This window comes from Eucyclogobius newberryi, unplaced genomic scaffold (genome assembly GCF_026437365.1).
Source record: "Eucyclogobius newberryi isolate DKJ021-1_F unplaced genomic scaffold, fEucNew1.0.hap1 SCAF_19, whole genome shotgun sequence".
NCBI lineage: Eukaryota > Metazoa > Chordata > Actinopteri > Gobiiformes > Gobiidae > Eucyclogobius > Eucyclogobius newberryi.
Window position 1 is genome coordinate 28734777 of NW_027315823.1, and position 21238 is coordinate 28756014.

The window sequence follows — 21238 nt, forward strand, 5'->3', positions numbered from 1 at the left end:
TGTCCTCTGCATTTGACCCACTCTTTGAAATAATGTGACTGTTTTTGCATAGTTAGATTTTTTTTTTTTTTATGCAAATATATATCATCATCATCATCATTATAAGGGTTAATAATACCACTATAGTTGTGGGGATTTGTTCAAGAAGTGATGGAAAATAATTGCGTTGTACTAAAATATACATGGCTTGAAAACACTGCTAGACAAAGACGTATCTGCTTTTGCATAAGAACTCTTCATTTATATTTTCAACAAAAACGTTAAATTCACTCTGCCCACAACACTTTTAGTTGGTAATCTATAAGAACATCTGTTTTTACTGTGAAACTTTTGTAAGAAATTTGACCTAATTCCGACACATTACGGAATATGATGAAATATCCACGACATCCAATCCATTTAATAAAATATATTCCCCAAATCCTTGTCCACACCATCTGTTTTGTGATGTTCAGAGCATTTGGATTAGGTTTACAGCTGCAAATTGGAGTGAGGAATTTAAAGAGATCAAATGATGTTGTCCCTCTGAGTACGATCAATTTATTAGGCACTTTTATTATTATTATTATTTTTATTTTTTTTCTTTAACTTTATTTTGGACACAAAGGAATCCATATAGAACAACTTAAACAATTTACAAATGACAAACAAAACCATTTAACAGCATATTAATGGCAAAAATACCTTTAATTTAAAAAAAAAAACTTTAATAATATCTTGATGCAAGTCACAAAACCATAGTGTTGTTGTTTTCGTTTGGTTTTATTTGTTTGTTTGTTTGTTTGTTTGTTTGTTTGTTTGTTTGCCTTCTCACTTTTTCAAGGTATAGATGCTTCATGCCTCTTTGAATTGTGTTTGCTTGAATCTTTTTCTGATTGTGAATTTCTGTTTCGGAAATGTCGATATATTCAGATTAAAGGTTGTGTATCTATTGAGACATATTGCAACATTCCTATTTAATATGAACAACATTTGACAGGCCTTGTTCACATGGTGTTGGATGGTGCCTCACATATTCTTGTTTATACGTCTCAGATTCTGTCAGGCTCAGAGTTTTGGTGGCAACAGAGAGAGGCTGACAGGCCTGAGCTGCAGGGAACAGCACTGACTGTGAGAAAGAATACTTTTACAACTTTTATTGGGGTGAATAACCGTAAACTTAAATATACCAAGAGTTCATGGGGACCTGCCTCGCATACTGTATATGGGGAGAAAAATCTGTTCCGCATGCTGTCAATTCTTTCAAATGAAATCAGCAACATGATTTAAAGTCCAGATATGGGTTGAAAAGGTCATGTTTAGTTGACTATGGTTAAGGTTGGAAAAGCAGTGACTTTGTTTAAGGTTAAGCAGTCTCTAAATGAATCCAAGCCAACGTAATGTCCCCAAAAAGCTCAGAAACGCAACATTTTTAATTGTCAGAAACATATTTTTTGTACACATTTCTTCACCAATCAACATGTTTCTGGCAACAAAAAATCTATTACTGAAAAAAAAGGTTGATGTAACACTAATCTCCTTCACTAACTTTGACTTTAGCAGAAATGCATCCAATATTTAAAATAATGGCAATGCAATATATAAAGCACAAACAGCACTGTGCAGCAGCCTTTGTCTCCATTAAACCACAAAAAAATGATTCATGCTTTGATATTGACTGTTCAGTTTCCACCAGCAGCAATCTCGCCCTCATTATGTAACATGTTTGTGCAGCCCCAAAGTGACAGCGCTATATGTTTTTACATGTGGAATATCAGGACACACGGGCCCCAAAGCAGCATGGTCCAACTGCACTAGATGCCTGAGTATTGTTTGTAGAAAATGTTTTTGTTCACATTTTTTAGTTGTATTTATTTATAGTTTAAATGCAAGTTATATAATTGCATAGTAAATACATTATTAAAATAGTGGGGTTCATTTCCAAATATAAAAAGTCCAAGTTCCAAAAAATGTCATTGTATAGCAACGTTTTCAAAAGCCAAGTATACATAATTTGGTGAACAATTCAAAAAATGCTTAAAAAAACTTCAATTCAAAATATGGATTCAGTTTATTTACAGTTTTTTCATGTAATATAGTAAAATCTGTTTTGCCACGGCACAGATATATTATAAAAGCCTTTAGTCGGGTGAAAATGAGACCATTGTGCACACTTTGCATTTCATTATAGGGTGTTTTTAGTCTCAGTGAAGCAGGAAGTGCTCTGTTAGCATGCTAATGTGCTAGCTTTTCCGTGACAGCAAAACAACTCTGAGGTCAGAGCAATTCCTCACTGTGGCCTCAGGGAGTTGTGAAAAGCACTTTTAAACTCTTCACAGTGGACTATTGTAATACACCTGGACTATTGTAATACACCTGGACTATTGTAATACACCTGGACGTAATACACCTGGACTATTGTAATACACCTGGACGTAATACACCTGGACTATTGTAATACACCTGGACGTAATACACCTGGACTATTGTAATACACTTGGACTATTGTAATACACCTGGACTATTGTAATACACCTGGACTATTGTAATACACCTGGACTATTGTAATACACCTGGACTATTGTAATACACCTGGACGTAATACACCTGGACGTAATACACCTGGACTATTGTAATACACCTGGACTATTGTAATACACCTGGACTATTGTAATACATCTGGACTATTGTAATACACCTGGACTATTGTAATACATCTGGACTATTGTAATACACCTGGACTATTGTAATACACCTGGACTATTGTAATACACCTGGACTATTGTAATACACCTGGACTATTGTAATACACCTGGACTATTGTAATACACCTGGACGTAATACACCTGGACGTAATACACCTGGACTATTGTAATACACCTGGACTATTGTAATACACCTGGACTATTGTAATACATCTGGACTATTGTAATACACCTGGACTATTGTAATACATCTGGACTATTGTAATACACCTGGACTATTGTAATACATCTGGACTATTGTAATACACGTGGACTATTGTAATACACGTGGACTAATGTAATACACCTGGACTATTGTAATACACCTGGACTATTGTAATACACCTGGACTATTGTAATACATCTGGACTATTGTAATACACCTGGACTATTGTAATACACCTGGACTATTGTAATACATCTGGACTATTGTAATACACCTGGACTATTGTAATACACCTGGACTATTATAATACACCTGGACTATTGTAATACACCTGTACTATTGTAATACACCTGTACTATTGTAATACACCTGGACTATTGTAATACACCTGGACTATTGTAATACATATGGACTATTGTAATACACCTGGACTATTGTAATACACCTGGACTATTGTAATACACCTGGACTATTGTAATACACCTGGACTATTGTAATACACATGGACTATTGTAATACACCTGGACTATTGTAATACACCTGGACGTAATACACCTGGACTATTGTAATACACCTGGACTATTGTAATACACCTGGACGTAATACACCTGGACTATTGTAATACACCTGGACGTAATACACCTGGACTATTGTAATACACCTGGACTATTGTAATACACCTGGACTATTGTAATACACTTGGACTATTGTAATACACCTGGACTATTGTAATACACCTGGACTATTGTAATACACCTGGACTATTGTAATACACATGGACTATCGTAATACACCTGGACTATTGTAATACACCTGGACTATTGTAATACACCTGGACTATTGCAATACACCTGGACTATTGTAATACACCTGGACTACACTTGGACTATTGTAATACACCTGGACTATTGTTATACACCTGGACTATTGTAATACACCTGGACTATTGTAATACACCTGGACTATTGTAATACACCTGTACTATTGTAATACACCTGGACTATTGTAATACACCTGGACTATTGTAATACACCTGGACTATTGTAATACATCTGGACTATTGTAATACACCTGGACTATTGTAATACACCTGGACTATTGTAATACACCTGTACTATTGTAATACACCTGGACTATTGTAATACACCTGGACTATTGTAATACACCTGGACTATTGTAATACACCTGGACTATTGTAATACACCTGGACTATTGCAATACACCTGGACTATTGTAATACACCTGGACTATTGTTATACACCTGGACTATTGTAATACACCTGGACTATTGTAATACACATGGACTATTGTTATACACCTGGACTATTGTAATACACCTGGACTATTGTAATACACCTGGACGTAATACACCTGGACTATTGTAATACACCTGGACGTAATACACCTGGACTATTGTAATACACCTGGACTATTGTAATACACCTGGACTACACTTGGACTATTGTAATACACCTGGACTATTGTAATACACTTGGACGTAATACACCTGGACTATTGTAATACACCTGGACTATTGTAATACACCTGGACTATTGTAATACACCTGGACTATTGTAATACACCTGGACTATTGTAATACATCTGGACTATTGTAATACACCTGGACTATTGTAATACACCTGGACTATTGTAATACACCTGGACTATTGTAATACATCTGGACTATTGTAATACATCTGGACTATTGTAATACACCTGGACTATTGTAATACACCTGGACTAGTGCAATACATGTGTAATATTGCATTTCACATTATCATCCCAATAAAATAAAAAACAGTCCGGTAACTTTAGGAGACAGTTTTGTTTGGTGAGATTTGGTAATTTGGTCATGATTTTTTTTTTTTTTTAGTTCAACGGTTAAAATTAAAAAGGAATTCATCTTGACAGTGGTTTTTGTTTTAAGTCCACTATTGTCTCAATTTTAGTTCTGGTTTTGGTTAATACTAGTTTTTTCCACTATGTTCTCCTTAAGCAGCTTTTTTCAAATAGCTTATTTTATTTTTTTACTTTTTAGACCCATGCCTTACATTTACACTCATTACATTTAATCAAGTACATTTACTTAAGTAACTTTTAAAACAAAAGTGCACTTACATCTGGAGTACTTATTACCACACAAACCCATTGGTTCATCAATAACATCCAGCAGCATTCATTCTCAGGCACGGGCGTAGCTTTAAAACTGTTTTTTAGGCATAAAATACTTTATTATTAGATGTAGACAGTGCACAGCAGTCTCATTTTTAGGGGAGAAAACAAAAAAAAAATATTAATTTGCTAAAAAAAACAGCTGTGTACCCTATAGTTTTAATGTTTAATGAGTTGTAGAGAAAAGCTTTATGTTGACCATGTTAAATGATTGCAACTGCTCCCTCATGATTTGTTTTTCTCATTTTTTTAATCTATCATTTGAATCTATTGATGTTGCCAGGTGAGAGTACTGTCCATGCGTACTGCAGGTACTTTTGGAGGCCACTTACCGGATGGCCATGTCTTTTATCATTACAGATCACCATCGTTAACATAATGTTTACATCAATATTTTGTACAGTTTTTCTTTGAGCCAATTCATAATCCCTAGAAACCAAGGTGAACTCATGTCCACAGTTTCGTCTGGCACTGTACATTTGCAACACATGGCACATACAATTAGCACCCCGTATTGTGAACATAGAGTACCACAAGTATCATTACCCACAGTATAAATACTATAGTTTTGACTGTATACTACGCTGATAGGGTTTCTCCATAAGCCAGTGTGGGCCTTGCATTCCTCCGGCCGGTCGGCACAGTTAGATGTGGACATGGCTTCAGCTAATCTGGGAAGAATGTAAGCTACAGACGCACATGTGTTCCATTAAGTCCAGATCTGCGTAAATAATATAACATGCTAGGGCTAATGTTACAGGTAATAGTACCCCACAGCTGTGCCCCTGGCTTTTCGGTGCCCCTCGCTCACACTATAAAAAAAGCAAATGTGTGCATCTAATGACTCCATGACGCTATGTGCTTCAGATATAGGTAATAGTGCGGTCATATGTTTTGGATAAATGTTGACTTTTGGATAAATGTTGCCCTGAAATGCCTAGTAGTAATTGTTGTTAGTGCAGGTAGTTACAGGGAAATTATGTTGCAAAAGGTTGTGTCATTTGTTTCCGGTATATTAGCAAGTTATATAGTGGTCATAGCGTAACGTTTTTTATTGCATTTGTTCTGGAGGTGAACAATATATTCGAATTTAGATAATTTTGTGGATGTTGTTTTGAAGATAATATATCATTGTTTGTTGTAAAATATGCACACAAAAAGCTGATTTAACTGAATTAACTAAAAACTAAAGAGACAGAGGTACATTTGTTTTGTAAATATTGCCCATCCATGATTTGTCCTTTAATTGTTCCCTAATTATCCTTGCCACAGAAAAACACAATAAATAAAGATAAACAGATACATACAATTGTTTACCATGGCATCATTGTGTTAAGCATTGCATAGCATCATTATTTAAGGTTAAGGTTATGAAAAGAGAGCTTTGAACCACATTATAACGGTTTCCCCTCATTGTGAGCTTTCTCAAAATCTTATTTTGATTGATGCACAAAAGACTCAAACAAGCAATGAAATGATCAATAAAACATTTAAAATTTCACTTACTACTTACTTATTAAGAATTGTATGTTTGTGTGGAACAAGTCCCTAGTTCCTACTCAATTGCGCACTGGAACTAAAAAAAAACGGGGCTAGTCTTGGCCAATAGTAGATCATCCTTTCTTCAATTGTAAACATGAAGTCATCGTGCCCATTTTTATACTCAAGTCATTTTCAACATTTCGTTTTGCAGGTTAGAGCATATTATATCACCGCTGCATTGTGTTTCAACCCTCCCTCTATTGTTAGCGTTCTTAAACCTTGGCCAGTATCTACAGTCCGTGGTGATTGGCTGAGGCACATTGTTTGCTTTTGCTGTCTGAACTGGGGAAGTCCCTCTTATGCTAGAACAGGCTCCACAATCCAGACCAGAGGATGCTGCTGCGGCTAACATCTTCCTGTACATGCAACTGAACGCCTTTTAACTTGGCTACATCTCAGACTGAGCTGAACCAAACCAAAATCCGCATTGCCTTCGGGGATTGGTTTAAAGTGCGTGGGCGGGCACTGAAAGGGTTGGATTGATAAGAGGTGTTGCTGAGGCGAGATGGTAAACGTTGGTAGCATTGGGTGAAACGGGAGGTACAAAAAGCAAAGTGCAGGGGTGCTAAAGTTCAGAGCATCAAAGCTAAATGTGTTTGAGTGCCAGAGAGTAAAGAAAGGCTCGATTTTTAGTGGTTTTGGTCGGGCTGCTACTCAGATATGCCTGGATATATTAGACAATATCGGAATAACTGTAATAAATGAATGCAAGAGAGATACGTTTAATGCCTTGCTATAGAACCTTTACAGAAAAATAATAACATCTGCATGGAGAGAAGCAAGGGGTGGATGCAATTATGATTAGAGCCACTTATTGTACAGGATATTATAACACACTTTACCACTTTACCTGCTATTTGTTCTGTCCAAATACTGCACAGTACATAATCATCATCAGAGCCACTTGTTGTACATTACATACAAGTCTTTTATTTTTGCTTTACCTGCACAGTCTGTGTTAAATCTATTTTTATTCATCTTGATTTTCATTGCATGTTTCATATTCACCTGCTCTTCCTTGTGTGTGTTGTAATTGCGATATTTCATCATCATTTCATACATTCGTCTTTGGAAAACTGATAAACTTGTAATAACTTAGGAGGACAGGCAAAGTTGCACATCTGTGGAGCAAATGTTCACCCTCCTAGCTGCCAAGATGCAATGTTACTTGTTCTTGTTTCATGGTAAGGACATTCACAATAGCAACATTTACTTTGTCAGTTTGTTTATTGACACAGCTAAAGGCGCTAAGCGGAGGTGACAAGGTTGAGAGCACCAGAAGCAGAAGGTGTCAAGGGGACTCGTGTAGTGAACAAAGCAATGTGCACTTTGCTAACTGTTGTGATCCAGCGAGAGGGGAACACGAGGAGTTGGGGATGTTGCCGTTGTGGGTGCCAGCGCTCCTAATGAGTCTGTCAGGCCTAGTTAGCGTTGCACGGTTGGCCTATGTCCCCTCCAGGCCACAGACAGCTGTTATTAGGCCCGTAATGGCATGCCACAGGGCCAGATTAGCACGCTGGCACATGGGAGAAATATCAAACACTTACTCCCTGACAAAGCAAGCTGTTATACCAGGCATTTGTTTAGTTACGGCAATGCTGACAAGTTACCCAACAAGCCTGGTTGTGGTTTAGTCTCAAGAGCGAGTGCCAAAGCAAATTAAATGGTGTTTTGTTTGCACACCGTTAAGTGATGAGGCTGACTGGACAGATGATGGTTTGCTCTGAAAATGTCCTCACTGTAAATGCTGGAGTGTCCTGTACTGATGATGGACAAAAATGGAGCAGCATTTGTGTGAACCTGTGTGGGTTTCTTACACACACTCGAGTATCCCTCATTAGCCAACGATCAGTGATGGATAGGGATGTCACGATAATCAGGTGAATCGAAAATCGTGAGTAGTGAGGTCACAATGTAAGCGTGAGAATGAAAAAATAATAGTCGTGACCATTTTAGTAGCAAAATTATGTCTTTTTTGTTCAATGTACAGTCCAAAAATAGACCTAAATGTAAATAACTTTATTTTCTCTTTCAGAAAATAAGTCAATAATCATGAATAATTGTTCAATTGTGATGATTCTTCTCACAATAATTTGATATTGTGACATCCATAGTGTTTCCCCAGGGTGACCAGACAGAAGCCATAGTTGATACAGGGGTGGCACAAAAAGGGGTCTGGGTGTCCGTCCCCAGAAAAAAAATGAACAGAACACATAGTATTCTGGCATTTTGGTGAATTTTAGATGCCTGGCCAAGTGAACGGTAGTCTGATTTGTGTCACAAAGATATACTTTTACAATACATAATTTACTAATTTACAGGGAAAAAGTTGAGTTTAATTTTAATATCCAATACAGAAAAGTCATTAGGAGCTAAGGGAGAAAAGCTGTTTCATTGTAAGATAGGGTCAAACATCTTCTTGGGGGCAGTATAAGCACAGATGGGTATTGAAAAGAGGTACTATTTCAGTAGCTCAGTGGTAGAGTGCTCGTCTTCTGATCCAAAGGTCGGCGGTTCAACTCCCCGCTCAGTCAGAGCGGTCAGATCCACTGGCCCGCAGGTTGGCGGTGCGATCGCAGCTGCCTCATGTGAATACTGCAGTTGTGTCCTTGGGCAAGACACTTAACCCAACTTGCCCCCCAGTGTCTGCGTACATCTGGGGTGTGAATGTGTGTGTGAATGGGTGACTGGTTCCTTGATGTAAAGCGCTTTGAGTACCTTGACGGTAGAAAAGCGCTATATAAATGTGACCATTTATTTGATAACAGTATAACCTATCATAAGCCTTATCAAACACTGCGGTCAGGATCCTTTAGAACTGGATTATGATTGCGGCGAGCTGTATACTGCCGTGTCAACACTATGCAAACTCCATTGAACAAGATGGCTGTTGATATGTGCTATCTGTTTTTACCTTTCATAATGAGCACAGGAAATCAAAACCTTACACAGCAAGAGCTCCACTGCGCCTCAGGGGGAAGACTTGCTGTGGTATAAGCCCTTTGACATCAGATGTTAATGCATACAGGGATCGTTATTAGCTATAAATCATGCTCTTTGAACGGGATTGAATTAATACGTTTAATACATGCAGTTTGTCTTGAGAATGGGCTGTTTTTGGTGCGTATTGGCCGACATATTCTTTGAAATTAATTTGTCTGTATAATCTGGGCTCACTGACTGTAAAAAACAACAACAATATAGTTTAATTTCAGAATCTATACTCTTTCATTGTTTCAGATGCTTGAAGAGAAAACAAAAGGAGATTCTTGGTTGATTAAAGTCGAGTATCTCTATGATTTGTCCATATGCACTGACTATGGTACTATAGGATATTACACATATACAAATAAATACAGAAAAGTACTTGTAAACAGTGGATTCATCAGCACAAAAGCAGATTTGACTCACAGTACACAGCCAGAGCTTAAGATAAGATACTACCTTCTCTCTTCTGCTGTTGTGAATTTAAACTATTTAAACACCCTAAGAAATAATTAGTCGACTAATATAAACTGGTCAGCCTAGACACCATCAACCAATTAATTGACTAAATGACTAAATGTTGACAAGCTTAAAAAGAAGTTGCATGATAATGATATAAAAATGATTCAAATCTATGGGAAACGCTATGTGCAACAACAAAACTTTATGTAAATAATGTTGAATTTCTATTTGTGATAAAGTTACAGTTCATACAAAATGTAAAGCCAATATGTCCAAATGATTCACTGCTGATGAAAACCCCGGCACCCCGCATTCAAAGCTCTAACTTTAGTTCCAAAAGTATACACATATTATGATTAAATCTGAGAGAATTACAAAGGTGCGTGGAGTTGTTTACGATCCGCGAGTCGCTTGGATGCGCGGCGAGGTGCGATTGGAAGTGAATCCTGGGACGCCCCCCCGCCGCTTCCCGGGTACACATCTGGAACCCCGACCGAGCTGCACCGCTGCCTCCTGCCAGTGACAACCTGTTGCAAATCATTAACTTCTCCAGCGCTAACAGTTTCAAAGCCGCCGCTACAGGTTGGAGGAGCCCGATATAGTCATTATCTGTCGTCCAATGCAAAGGGAAAGTGCCGTCCCCGTACGAGCCGGGACGATGCAAACGCGAGCTTAGTTCCATTAGTGCCGCTGCCTAGACGACCTCATCCAGTTATTATGTGTGCTACATCACCGTGAGGAGATGTGATTCAACATGGCAGCCCGATGCACCCGCCGCCTCTCTCGGGGAAAATGCATCGCACTAACAAAACTCTAAACAAATCAGCGGCAACAATGGAGCTATTTTTATACATGGCTATACAGGGCAAAGGGTTCATCAATAACACAGAAGTCTTAGCAATGACAATAAACAGTAAAATAGGGTAAGAGTCAAGTTAAACATAACAATTATAGTCATTACAATAGGGCTACGTCAATTCATCAGTGGAATAATATTAATCATGTTTGGATTATTGGTACCGAGACGTCACATGCCAAAAGATCTTTTTGAAACTAAAACTAGAATGTAAAAATCAATAATCAAATCAATAATACACTTTATTCATAAATATTCTTGAAGCCTTAAGACACAATTTTTCAACCTTTATTTAGTAAAAATGTATTTAAAAATTCTATAGAAATTATTGTTTTAACTAATCGAAAACAAAATATCTCTTTGACTAGTCATTTTCCTTTTTTTTTTTTTTGTTGATTTGGATTAGAAAATATTTGACCCAATTGCATTTTCAGAAATTCCTTTGAACCTATCTGCACATCTTCGGTAGCAAAGCAGGGACTACTTTCTTTGACCAACCTAAAGCATGCACAATAGTCTAATCTTTTAACTAGGATCCTCATCAAACTGCACGCTCCCCTACGCGACACCGAGAGATGAGTCAAATGCAGATCGACGGAAAAGAGAAGTAAAAGTGGTTTTCAGAATGTCGTTATTTGTCATTTTTGACGATGATTTCCCTGATAAACAATACAACATTTCTTTTGCAGATCACTCACCAATTCTTTACATTTATGACATAACCTAGTGAAGCCCTTTCAACAATATTAAAACTGAAATACTGGAAGAATATGTGAACTTTTCAAACTTGCTTGTAACGTGTGTCTCACTCTCTCTCTCTCCTGTGTGTGCTTACAGAACAGATACTCGGCAGCAGCAGAGCGAGGTGTGCGACTCTACAGCTCCCTGCCCATGCGCCCAAACCCTGACGGCAAGAGACTGCCCTCTACTGGGGTAAGGACATCGCATTTTAACCCAAGCTTACTCACCCATGCCTTAATTACCGCTACATTATGTGCACTGACCACACAGGGAAGGCTGGCGATCTCTGCTAGTAGAAGGTACAGTCTGTCTTCACGTGGGTGTACTTGTAATTGTGCAGTACCTGATTTGTACTGCCTTATAAACGTGAAAAACAGAAGTAGTTTCAGCGGTTCAAAGTTATTCCTCTCTTTCCTGACACATTCATTGCGTCGTAATTATTCACCGCGATGTGTTTATGAGCGCTTTTCACAACTTTCAGAGACCAGAGTGTAGTTTTTACTGTAAAGCTGTAGCAAAAAACTAGCATTTCCTGATTCTTGGACATTAAAACTCTTTATAATTAGATGCAGACAGCACATGGCGTTCTCATTTTGACCTTAAGAGCTGCTTTTACGACATATCTGTCCTGGAGCAAGACACATTTGCTCAACCACAGGGACAAAATTTGGGTATAGACACTTTAAAGTGCAATATAAAACCTGCTTCACCCAGCACCAGAAAGGTTCCATAGTGTACATTTAAAGGTCATATGTAATAATAAGGCTTTTTGGGGTATAAGAACAATTTTCACTATGTATTTCTAAAATACTGTATCGTATCTTCTGGACTATAAGTCGCACCCCGGCCAAAACTATGAAAAAATGTGTGACTTGTAGTCCGGAAAATACGGTACATGCAAAACAAAACACATGATGAAGGAGCAGGTTGTGAATGTTAAGTGTAAAGTGAAAGATAGATCAAGTTGCACTATTCTAGGTGAATGCATATATTGGTGGTGTCCTTGGATAAAGTTGTTTGTTTGTTTGTTTGTTTGTTTGTTTGTTTGTCATACTTCTGTCTATCTATCCACACCAGGGCAGCTGTGGCTTCAGACGAATGTAAATGAGGAGTGAATGACTGAATTATCCATTAACATAAAGCCACTAGAACAGACCTCTTCCACTTTTGAAGTTGGATTTATTGTATAATCTGTATTCAATGACTTAAACAGGAACTAGCTGGTAATCCTGGAGGCCTAACCATGTAACAGATTAGTGAGTACTTTATGTCTCCTCTGTGATAAAGCAGATGTACCGGAACATCAAAGTCGACATTTTCTGTTTTCATAGAATTGTTCCTGACGTGCCTGGAGGAAAAAAAGATGATTTTTATTGAAGTTAAGCGGCACGGCACTCACTTTGACTTTGACAAAGTGCTGGAAGAGTACTTTGTTTGTCAAACCTGTCTTTCATATTTTAATACAAAAAGAGGAAGAAATCTTTTAGCATTGTGAGAATCATAATTAGAATCTTGCCTGCCTTTGCTTTTAGACGTTTATGTAACAAAGGAGAAAATGAAAGAACAATAGTGAGAGAAGATAATTCAATTTCTTATGTCTTCCTTTTTATGTGCGTTTTAAATCGTGCGCTGACAGCTTCAGGGGGAACTAAAGGAGAACTGTAATATTGTTAGTGCACACCTTTTTAATTAAAGCTTGCATTGCATTGGTTTCTCACACTAGATGTTCTAAATAGTTTCACACTGGGAGATGCAAACATAGCCCACGGTCATTGCCCTTTTTTTTTGTAATCAGTGCTATCTTATGAGCCTATTCCTTCTACAGTCTGTGTGGGATACGCATCGGGATCAGAAAGCCGCCACTTATTTGTAGCGCACACTTAAATGCGAAAACATCTCCTCAAGAATGTCCCTGTGTCATTTAGAACAATATATATACTTCTTCAACTCAAACAAACATGGCTTATTGCTTTCGCCCAACGATTCTGCTGAAGTTGGCGCTGTTTTTTGTCCGTTTTCACCTGAAAGCAGCCATGTTTGTTTTGACACAAAGCGACCATGCGTTTCAATTGGTTAATCTGCCTGTCAGTCACGCCTATGTGAACTTGACTGTATGTATTTGTGAAGCGTCGGAAAGCACACAGTCTCTGCATGCCAATCACAAATACACTTTTGGATTAGGTATTCAGGATATGCATAGTAGAATAAAAAGTTGTCTCATTGACCAGAGATGCGTAAAGAATAGACTTAAATGTGCATTAATGTCCAATCAGTCTTATGTCTCATGTACAATGATGTTGAGGCCTTATATAAAGCATTTATGACACTACTGGGAATTTATAATGTTTTTTTTTTGTATTTATATTTCAATAGTTGAGGAATTCTGAAAATCTCAATGCAACAATAGAACTACTGGTAGATTTTCTTTTGTCAAACTCAAAAAACACAAGCTTTTTCTCAAAGAACTATTGAGTAAACGTTGTTGGCTTGCAGTTTACTCCCTGCTTGATAACAGCCACTCAACATCATTTGAACTGATGATATCTGTGGAAAAAAGGGTTATTATAATTTTTTCCAGTTTTTTGTTGCTTTTTAAAATATATAAAACAGAACAGAAACGAAGACGTAGAAAAGAAAAAAACAGAACACAAACAGAGAGAGAACAGCAATGACACAAAAAGTCAGTAAAAGACAATTTTTTTTACAAATGTCAGCCCAGTTCTTGAAAACTGGTGCCGTTTGTGTCCTCCATTTATTCGTTATGGTCTTTTCCCCTGAAACAAGATGTATGCACCAAAGTTATCCAATCATTGTGTCCATGGCAGGAATTTTGAAGCCAAAATACATGAATTTGACAGATTTTTACACGCAATCAAACCAAGCTAATGTACATTCTGGTATCACATATTTCAAACAGTAAAGCTGCAGAGTTCTTTACATCGCTGGAAGAAATGCAAACACTTTATTTGGATTAAAAAACACTTTCAAATATCTGCACTTTCCTTGGCCGTGCTTGTACCTCGCTGCGCACAGCCTCAGCAGGAGCGTGCTGGAGCTCCGGGCTGCACACAGGGACAAGTGTGTAAACCACTTAACATGCAGGAGGAAATCAGGCCTTTTTCCATCGCACTTATCAGAGCCTGCGACGAGAGAGGGGTGTCAAGGTGCAACAACTAGTCCAAGGTCCCTCCCTCCTCTTCCCTCCTCCCTTTACTCACCCACTGCCTCCCCCTCTTTCCTTCCTCCACTCCTTCTTGATCTCTATCTGTCTTGTTCGGTCTCTAATCAGCAGCAGCAGCAGCAACAGCAGCAGCAGCACTAGAGTATCTTCAGTTAAAAATGGGTTTGGTACTTCCGCAGCAGCCCCCACTCTACCTGTCATGGCTAACCTCACTCCCCTGCTCTGTCTTCACCTTTGTGTGCGCTTCCTGTCAAGGTGCGCTGCCCCCCCCTCCTCATCTCTAACCACAGCCCCGTGCCCCCGCAACCTTTCCCGTTTTTTCTCTTAGCGCGTGTTATGGCTCTGAATGCGCACGGTTCATTTTTTAAATTGTCAGTGCCAAGGTTGTGACCCACGTGACCCCCTTTTCCAGGCAATTTCTGATGTATTAGAGACTGCGGCGTGGATGTATGGCATTGGGGCTTTGGTAAGTTAGTGGACGGCTTATTACAGTAAATGTGGCACAAAAGATAATCAAACATTTTCCATTTCATATATAGTGTGCTGCATGGAAGTCCATGGGCTATTATGGAAATTGTTATTGTATTAACTCCATTTATATTGTATTTAGTTCTTTATTAACTCTGATAAAGTGTAACTGTGATACATTTGTCACTTTTCTGGTAATGGATTCGCCCCATGGTTGTTTCAACAGTGATGTTATTGCATTGCAGGGAATGTTCCAAAGTATGGCATTAAACTACTGTATCTAATTCATTCACAGGTGTTTTTATTGTTTAAAAAATTGTAAAAAGTCGGCTGATTGTCTCCATGAAGATAGACATGTTTATTGCCGTACAGCGAAACAATCTGGGCAAAGCAATGAGGGGTCTAATTTATAAAACTTTAGATAGAAAACATACATTTCCTCAAACTTTTTTTCACCTTCTTCCTCGTCTCTGAAAGTTCTGAGTTTTTGGACCACTCATTTCTATATAAAGAGTTGCATAGTGTACCTTTAACCAGAATCCAATCATTTAGTTTTTTTCAAGCTTCTATTGTTTAGTATTGTGATTCACCTGGTTGACCTGAATGACCTGGAGAATCCATATGTCCCGGCTCCCACTCCTGCGATTGAGGCTTAACCAGCGGACCATTCACAGGGCAGCATGGGTTTGGGGCGGAAGCCAAAGGTGAAGTGCCCTACTGAACCATAACCAACATGGCAAGTATTTCTGCCAGTAAAAACAACAAAAAACAAATTGTGTCTCAACTGGATTCAACAGAAGTTTGATTTCTTGACTTCAGAGTTCTACATTTGGCTCATTTCAATCAGGTTCATTGTTTATAACACCCCAAGTTTCAGCTTTATCTTATCATTTTTGCTATTTACTATTTTACCAGTTGGCTTCATTTCAGTCCTCACTTGTAGAACCACTTTGCCGGGTTTAGCCCAATTAGCTTCAGTTTAGATGTAATTGACCCGGTTTAGAACTGTCCGTAATCCCAAAAGTTACTTCCAATTAGTGACGTTTACGTGTAGCGCCATTTGATTACGTTCCAAGCCATTCCAGCATTAGCATCAGGTTTAAATCCGCCGCTGAAGTCGTAGGAGAGAGGGAACCTTTTTGTTCCTCGGTTCCCCTTGCTCTGCTGTTGTTGTGAGTGTCTCCGCTGACAGTGATACATGGAGCGCGGGTTCAGAATCTGCACTACGGCGCACACTTGACACGAGCACTTTAGGACCCCGTCTATTCCTGTCTATTGTCCCTCTCCTCTTCCCCTCCCCCCCTCACCCTTTGTCTCGCGCCCTCTCTCTGAGCTGATTTGGAAGTATTGCATAGTCAATTACTTTGGAAGGAGATGGAGCATGTTGGAGGGGGGGTTCCATAGTTTGGTGCCATATTAATATTGCATGAGTGAGATTCTGTGGTGAATATCTTAGCCGCTGCTTTAATTCCGAAGTGTGACAAATAAAAAAAAGCATATACGCTGTACATAGACAGAAATCGGATGCAGTAGCAGGTTGTAGTTATTACGTATTTATTTTTTTATTTTGCCGGTACAATAATATAATGGAAAGCGCTCGTTTTCCTGTTTAATATGTGGTGTTTGTTTATCTTGACATGGCTCACCTGCAGCAAATGCAAGCAGTTGGTGTTAGCGAGAGGCTTTCCGCAGCATAATTGTGCTAATAATGGACTATTGCAGCGAACTGATTCATTGTAAACAAAGCGAAAATGCCAAAACACTAATTAAAAAAGATCAAATAAAGAGCCTTGTTTTGTAATTTCATTTCAAGGTGGAAAAAAATAAAGGAAAATAAACATGGCTCTTCTGGTTGTGTGTATTACAGACTGACTTGTAGGAATGTTAAGATGCTTCGGTTTATCAATAATCGGGATTATTCACGTCACAATATGATCAAAATAACTAAAAAAGAGTAATTTTGAGAATCGTAGGAAGCAATAATGAGTCATTTCAGTTTGACAAATTCTCCAAAAAAGTCAAACTACATGTAAAGTACTTTTATCTAGCTATGTGTAAATATAATGACTTTTTCATTCAGGAGGTTTGATTTATTAAAGATAGTCTGAGGATTTCAATGTTGCTTGGTCATAGTGCCAACAATAGTCTCAATACATTTATTATAATCGCAGCACTAAAATCTGATATTGTTGCATCCCTAATCACATGTAAATAAATCAGCAGTGCCTAACTAAATATTTAAATGTACCGACAATGTTGTTTTAAAGTTGATTTAGAGTTTATGAGAATATGTGACGTTTAAGTTTAAATACGCAATTGACCTTTCCGGTGGTTCATTACGATATGTAAACAATTTGAAAAGCACACAATCAAATTTTAATAGAACTGCATTTGCCAATGAACAATGAACACAATGAAATACAGTTTAGCAATGTTGATTGTCCCGTGTTCAATTAGACTCTGACCAAATGTGGGCAGACTAACAGAGATGTGGCTGCAGATCTGTGCCACCGGCCGCCCGGCTTCCCCCTCACGCTGGGAGCTGTCTGCGCTCGGCCGTTCCCTGACCTCACTAAAGCAGCAGCTGGAGTTTAAAGACGTCTCTAAAGGCCGATTCTCCACAGCCCTGGTATCACCGACACCGCGGAATAGAGCTCAAGCCCGCATCGCTAAAATGTAACAAACGTGTGAGAAAAACGCCGCCGACCGCACCGACGTGAAAGAACACGCACTGCACAGAGATGACAGGAGTAGTAGAGCGGAAACCTAATGCTTTTACGTTTAAATGTATCTTTATTTGTGATTTATCCCTCAAACCTTTTTCCAAGATCCTCTTTGTAAAAAAAGATTGACAGTAAATTCCGCATTTGACCTGCGATAAACAACGACGGACCGTACGTGGATGATTAAACGTGCATTTCTGCCTGACAATCATCACTGCCACGTTCCCTGCCAGATATATCATAGTCCTCTGAAATTCAAATGCCATATGGAAAAAGAAGACAGAAACCCCCAGCTTTTGCAGAGAGGAGGGGCCCCGCGTAGAAAAAGCCCCACCATCCATGTATTAGTGCTTTGTAAATATTACATGAGCTCCACATTCGCTCACTTGTTTGGCATTATTTCCACTGGATGGGTATATTATTTTAGAAACCTTGTTTATGGAGAGACATGACCTACTTCTACTGCACTTCTCTTTCCTTCTTTCTCTCTCCTCTCTATCTCTCCCTCTCTCTGTATTCATTTTTATTTTCTGTCTTTCCTCTCTCCCTTGTTCGCTTGCAATCTGTGAAATCTCAACCGGTTGTCCCTGCTGAACAATTACAAGCTAGAGAGACCCAAATGGAGATGTTTGTAGAAAACAACATGTGTATAATTAAGGTTTAATGAGCTCTTGTCAGGCTGGAATGTGCAATTAGATTGGTAATAGAAAATTCTGCCTGGGTACTCTCGAGTCAGCATGGCAGTGAATGAAAGAAACATATTATTCCGAGGCCGACTGGTCAAAACAGATGGGAACAGGCTTGCTGCTTTTAGATTTAAATACATGGTTTCGGAGTACAGCAAAATTGTTTTCCCCACTGGTGCGTTATTCTATGTTTCATCCATGCAAAATGACTGTCTTTGGGTTCGGCGTTATTGAAAAAGCTGTTGGTTTGTTCTCCCTCCGAGCCAAATGGAAGCAAGAACTTTAAGTGGTGAAAAGTAATTGACATCGATCACAGAAAGCTTGGAAAGGTCACCCAGCGTCCAAGTCCAAATCCACAAACGTTTCATGGCAGGTCTAATCTGCATTATAAAAGTGTATGCTAATTGGAGACTAGCCTTATTGATCTCCAAATCATGATAAAAGCTATTGAATATTTTTTCCATTCATTTATCGCGAACGGCAAACTTGAAAGCTCGAATTGCACGGCCATTGGCATTTGCCGTTCCCATTGTAGTTTATGTGCTTTTACTGAGGATGTGTCGCCATGGTTACAGCATGTTTGTGTCTCTTGTTCCACTTAAAGGTGAGTGGTCATCCGTGATGGTTTTCTGAGTACTTTGATGTGGATATAGTTGCATACATTATAATTATTTTCTGTTTTGCTTGTTCTTTGTTCTGTTTTTCTTTTTTAACCCAATCTAGTGTGTAAAGTGGCACACATTTGTATCACGTTGTGGGGACAATGCTACTACTGCCATTGTGTCCATGAGCAAAACGCACGCACCTTAAATTAAGTCGTTTTTAGTATGACTAATGTGTTTTTATCTCGCTTTAATCCAACCTATCTTTCATTAATCATTTGCCTATAATTTTAGTATAGAGATAAATTGCTACATCATTGTAATTGCCTTCATACATATTTAATACATTATATGATATGAGTTTTAGTCGCAGTTAACAGAAGAAATAAGGCAAGCAAAAATATATCATTTCAACCAGTTTTTTATGTTCTCTATGAGTTTATTATACCTAAAAATAGAAATTAAAAAGTGTGTCGAACAACAAGACAAGCACTGTCCCCCATTAAAGGTGCACTTTGTACTTTTTTCTGGTGAAAGGCCTAAAATGTTTTACTTTATAACATTGAAAGTCTTCTATCATCTCCGCGTCAACGTATGCTGTAATGTAATACATTTGAGATGGATATGTTTAATGCCGTAAGCAATAACATAATGTGCAAAGCAATAACATCACCATGGAGACAAGCAAGCGGCGGACCATCCTCTTGAAGTGGTTCCCAAAGTGAGGGTCGCGAAGCATGAGCTGGGGTCACAAAATGATATGGATTGATGTAATTTTAAAATAATGATTATGTATTTATTTTAATTTTTTTCTTGGAACTACTACTACTTCTAGGTAAAAACAATAATCCAATACACAAATACACAAAAATAAAACCAGATTTTAAATGTTATGTTATGCAGGGAGGGCCCCAGTTGTTTTCGGGGTCCCGGCTTGAACATTTTGGGAACCCCTGCTCTAGAAAAGTCACATAGCATAACTCACAGGTAAATCATCATCACTATCATCTATCAGGACCTTTGATGGACCTTCTTTTTCAGGCACTAAGTTTTAAACATAACATAACAACACTTTTACAGTTTGTTCCTGAACCACAATCGATCTAAAACAGCGGTAATAGAAACAGATCCATTGACTTCTTGTTCAGAACTGCAGCTCCAGTGAAATTTCAATGTAGTAAGAACTGTTTTTTTATTTTTCAAAAGTGACTGTGTGAGTTAAAATGTCATATAGAGACTTCATTTTTCAAGTAATCACATCTAAATACAGAGAAGTGGGCGGGGATAGGGGTTAAGTGAAAATAGTAATTTTCTGAACCCTCAAGCCTCAATTGCAGTGCAGTACAGCATTACTCAAACATGCAGGAATCAATCAAAACAGCACTTAATGAGGAGGAAACACTGTTGTAACAAGATTAAAAGCTCATTCAAGTGCATTTATTATAATACATCCCCTTTAATAGAAAATCAGAAGAGAGTCCGTTTGGCCCCGCTGAGACTCTGGGTTCTGGGACAACATAGTCCCTCTCTGATTACACTCATGTTGCATTCTGCTTACTCTTGTCCATTTTTCAGTCTCATAGTGTCATCTTGAGGACAACCATGCGCTTTTTTCCTGATATAAATTATTTTGAATAAGGCACTTGGTCATACAAATGCTGCTCTCTTTTCCTCTTTTCTCGAGTCGGTAACTTAGCGCTTGGGGCTGTTGCTAGCGTACATTCACATAGACTAAACTAAAACTGTGTTTAGCTCTTTCTGCATTACTGGAGTGGCCCCTAAGAGAGAGAGGGCCCTTTGTTGGCTTCCACTGGGACTGCCCTTGAAAGGCCCCTATTGTGTGGTGTGCACTATTATATAATGTGAGTGGATTTAATAGGTTTAATGGAACATACTGAAATGGCTGTTTCTCATGTTGAGTCCGTTTAAGG

At 38.4% G+C, this 21238-nt stretch overlaps 1 protein-coding gene across 2 annotated transcripts in view; it reads left to right on the forward strand.

Annotated features, from left to right (window-relative positions):
• Positions 1-21238, forward strand: part of tox2 (TOX high mobility group box family member 2) — a 187216-nt gene that overhangs the window by 55196 nt on the left and 110782 nt on the right. For both annotated transcript variants that reach the window (XM_072452599.1, XM_072452600.1), the window contains exon 2: positions 11744-11839. In XM_072452599.1, the coding sequence (XP_072308700.1) occupies positions 11744-11839 (96 nt within the window). The remainder of the gene's footprint in view (positions 1-11743; positions 11840-21238) is intronic.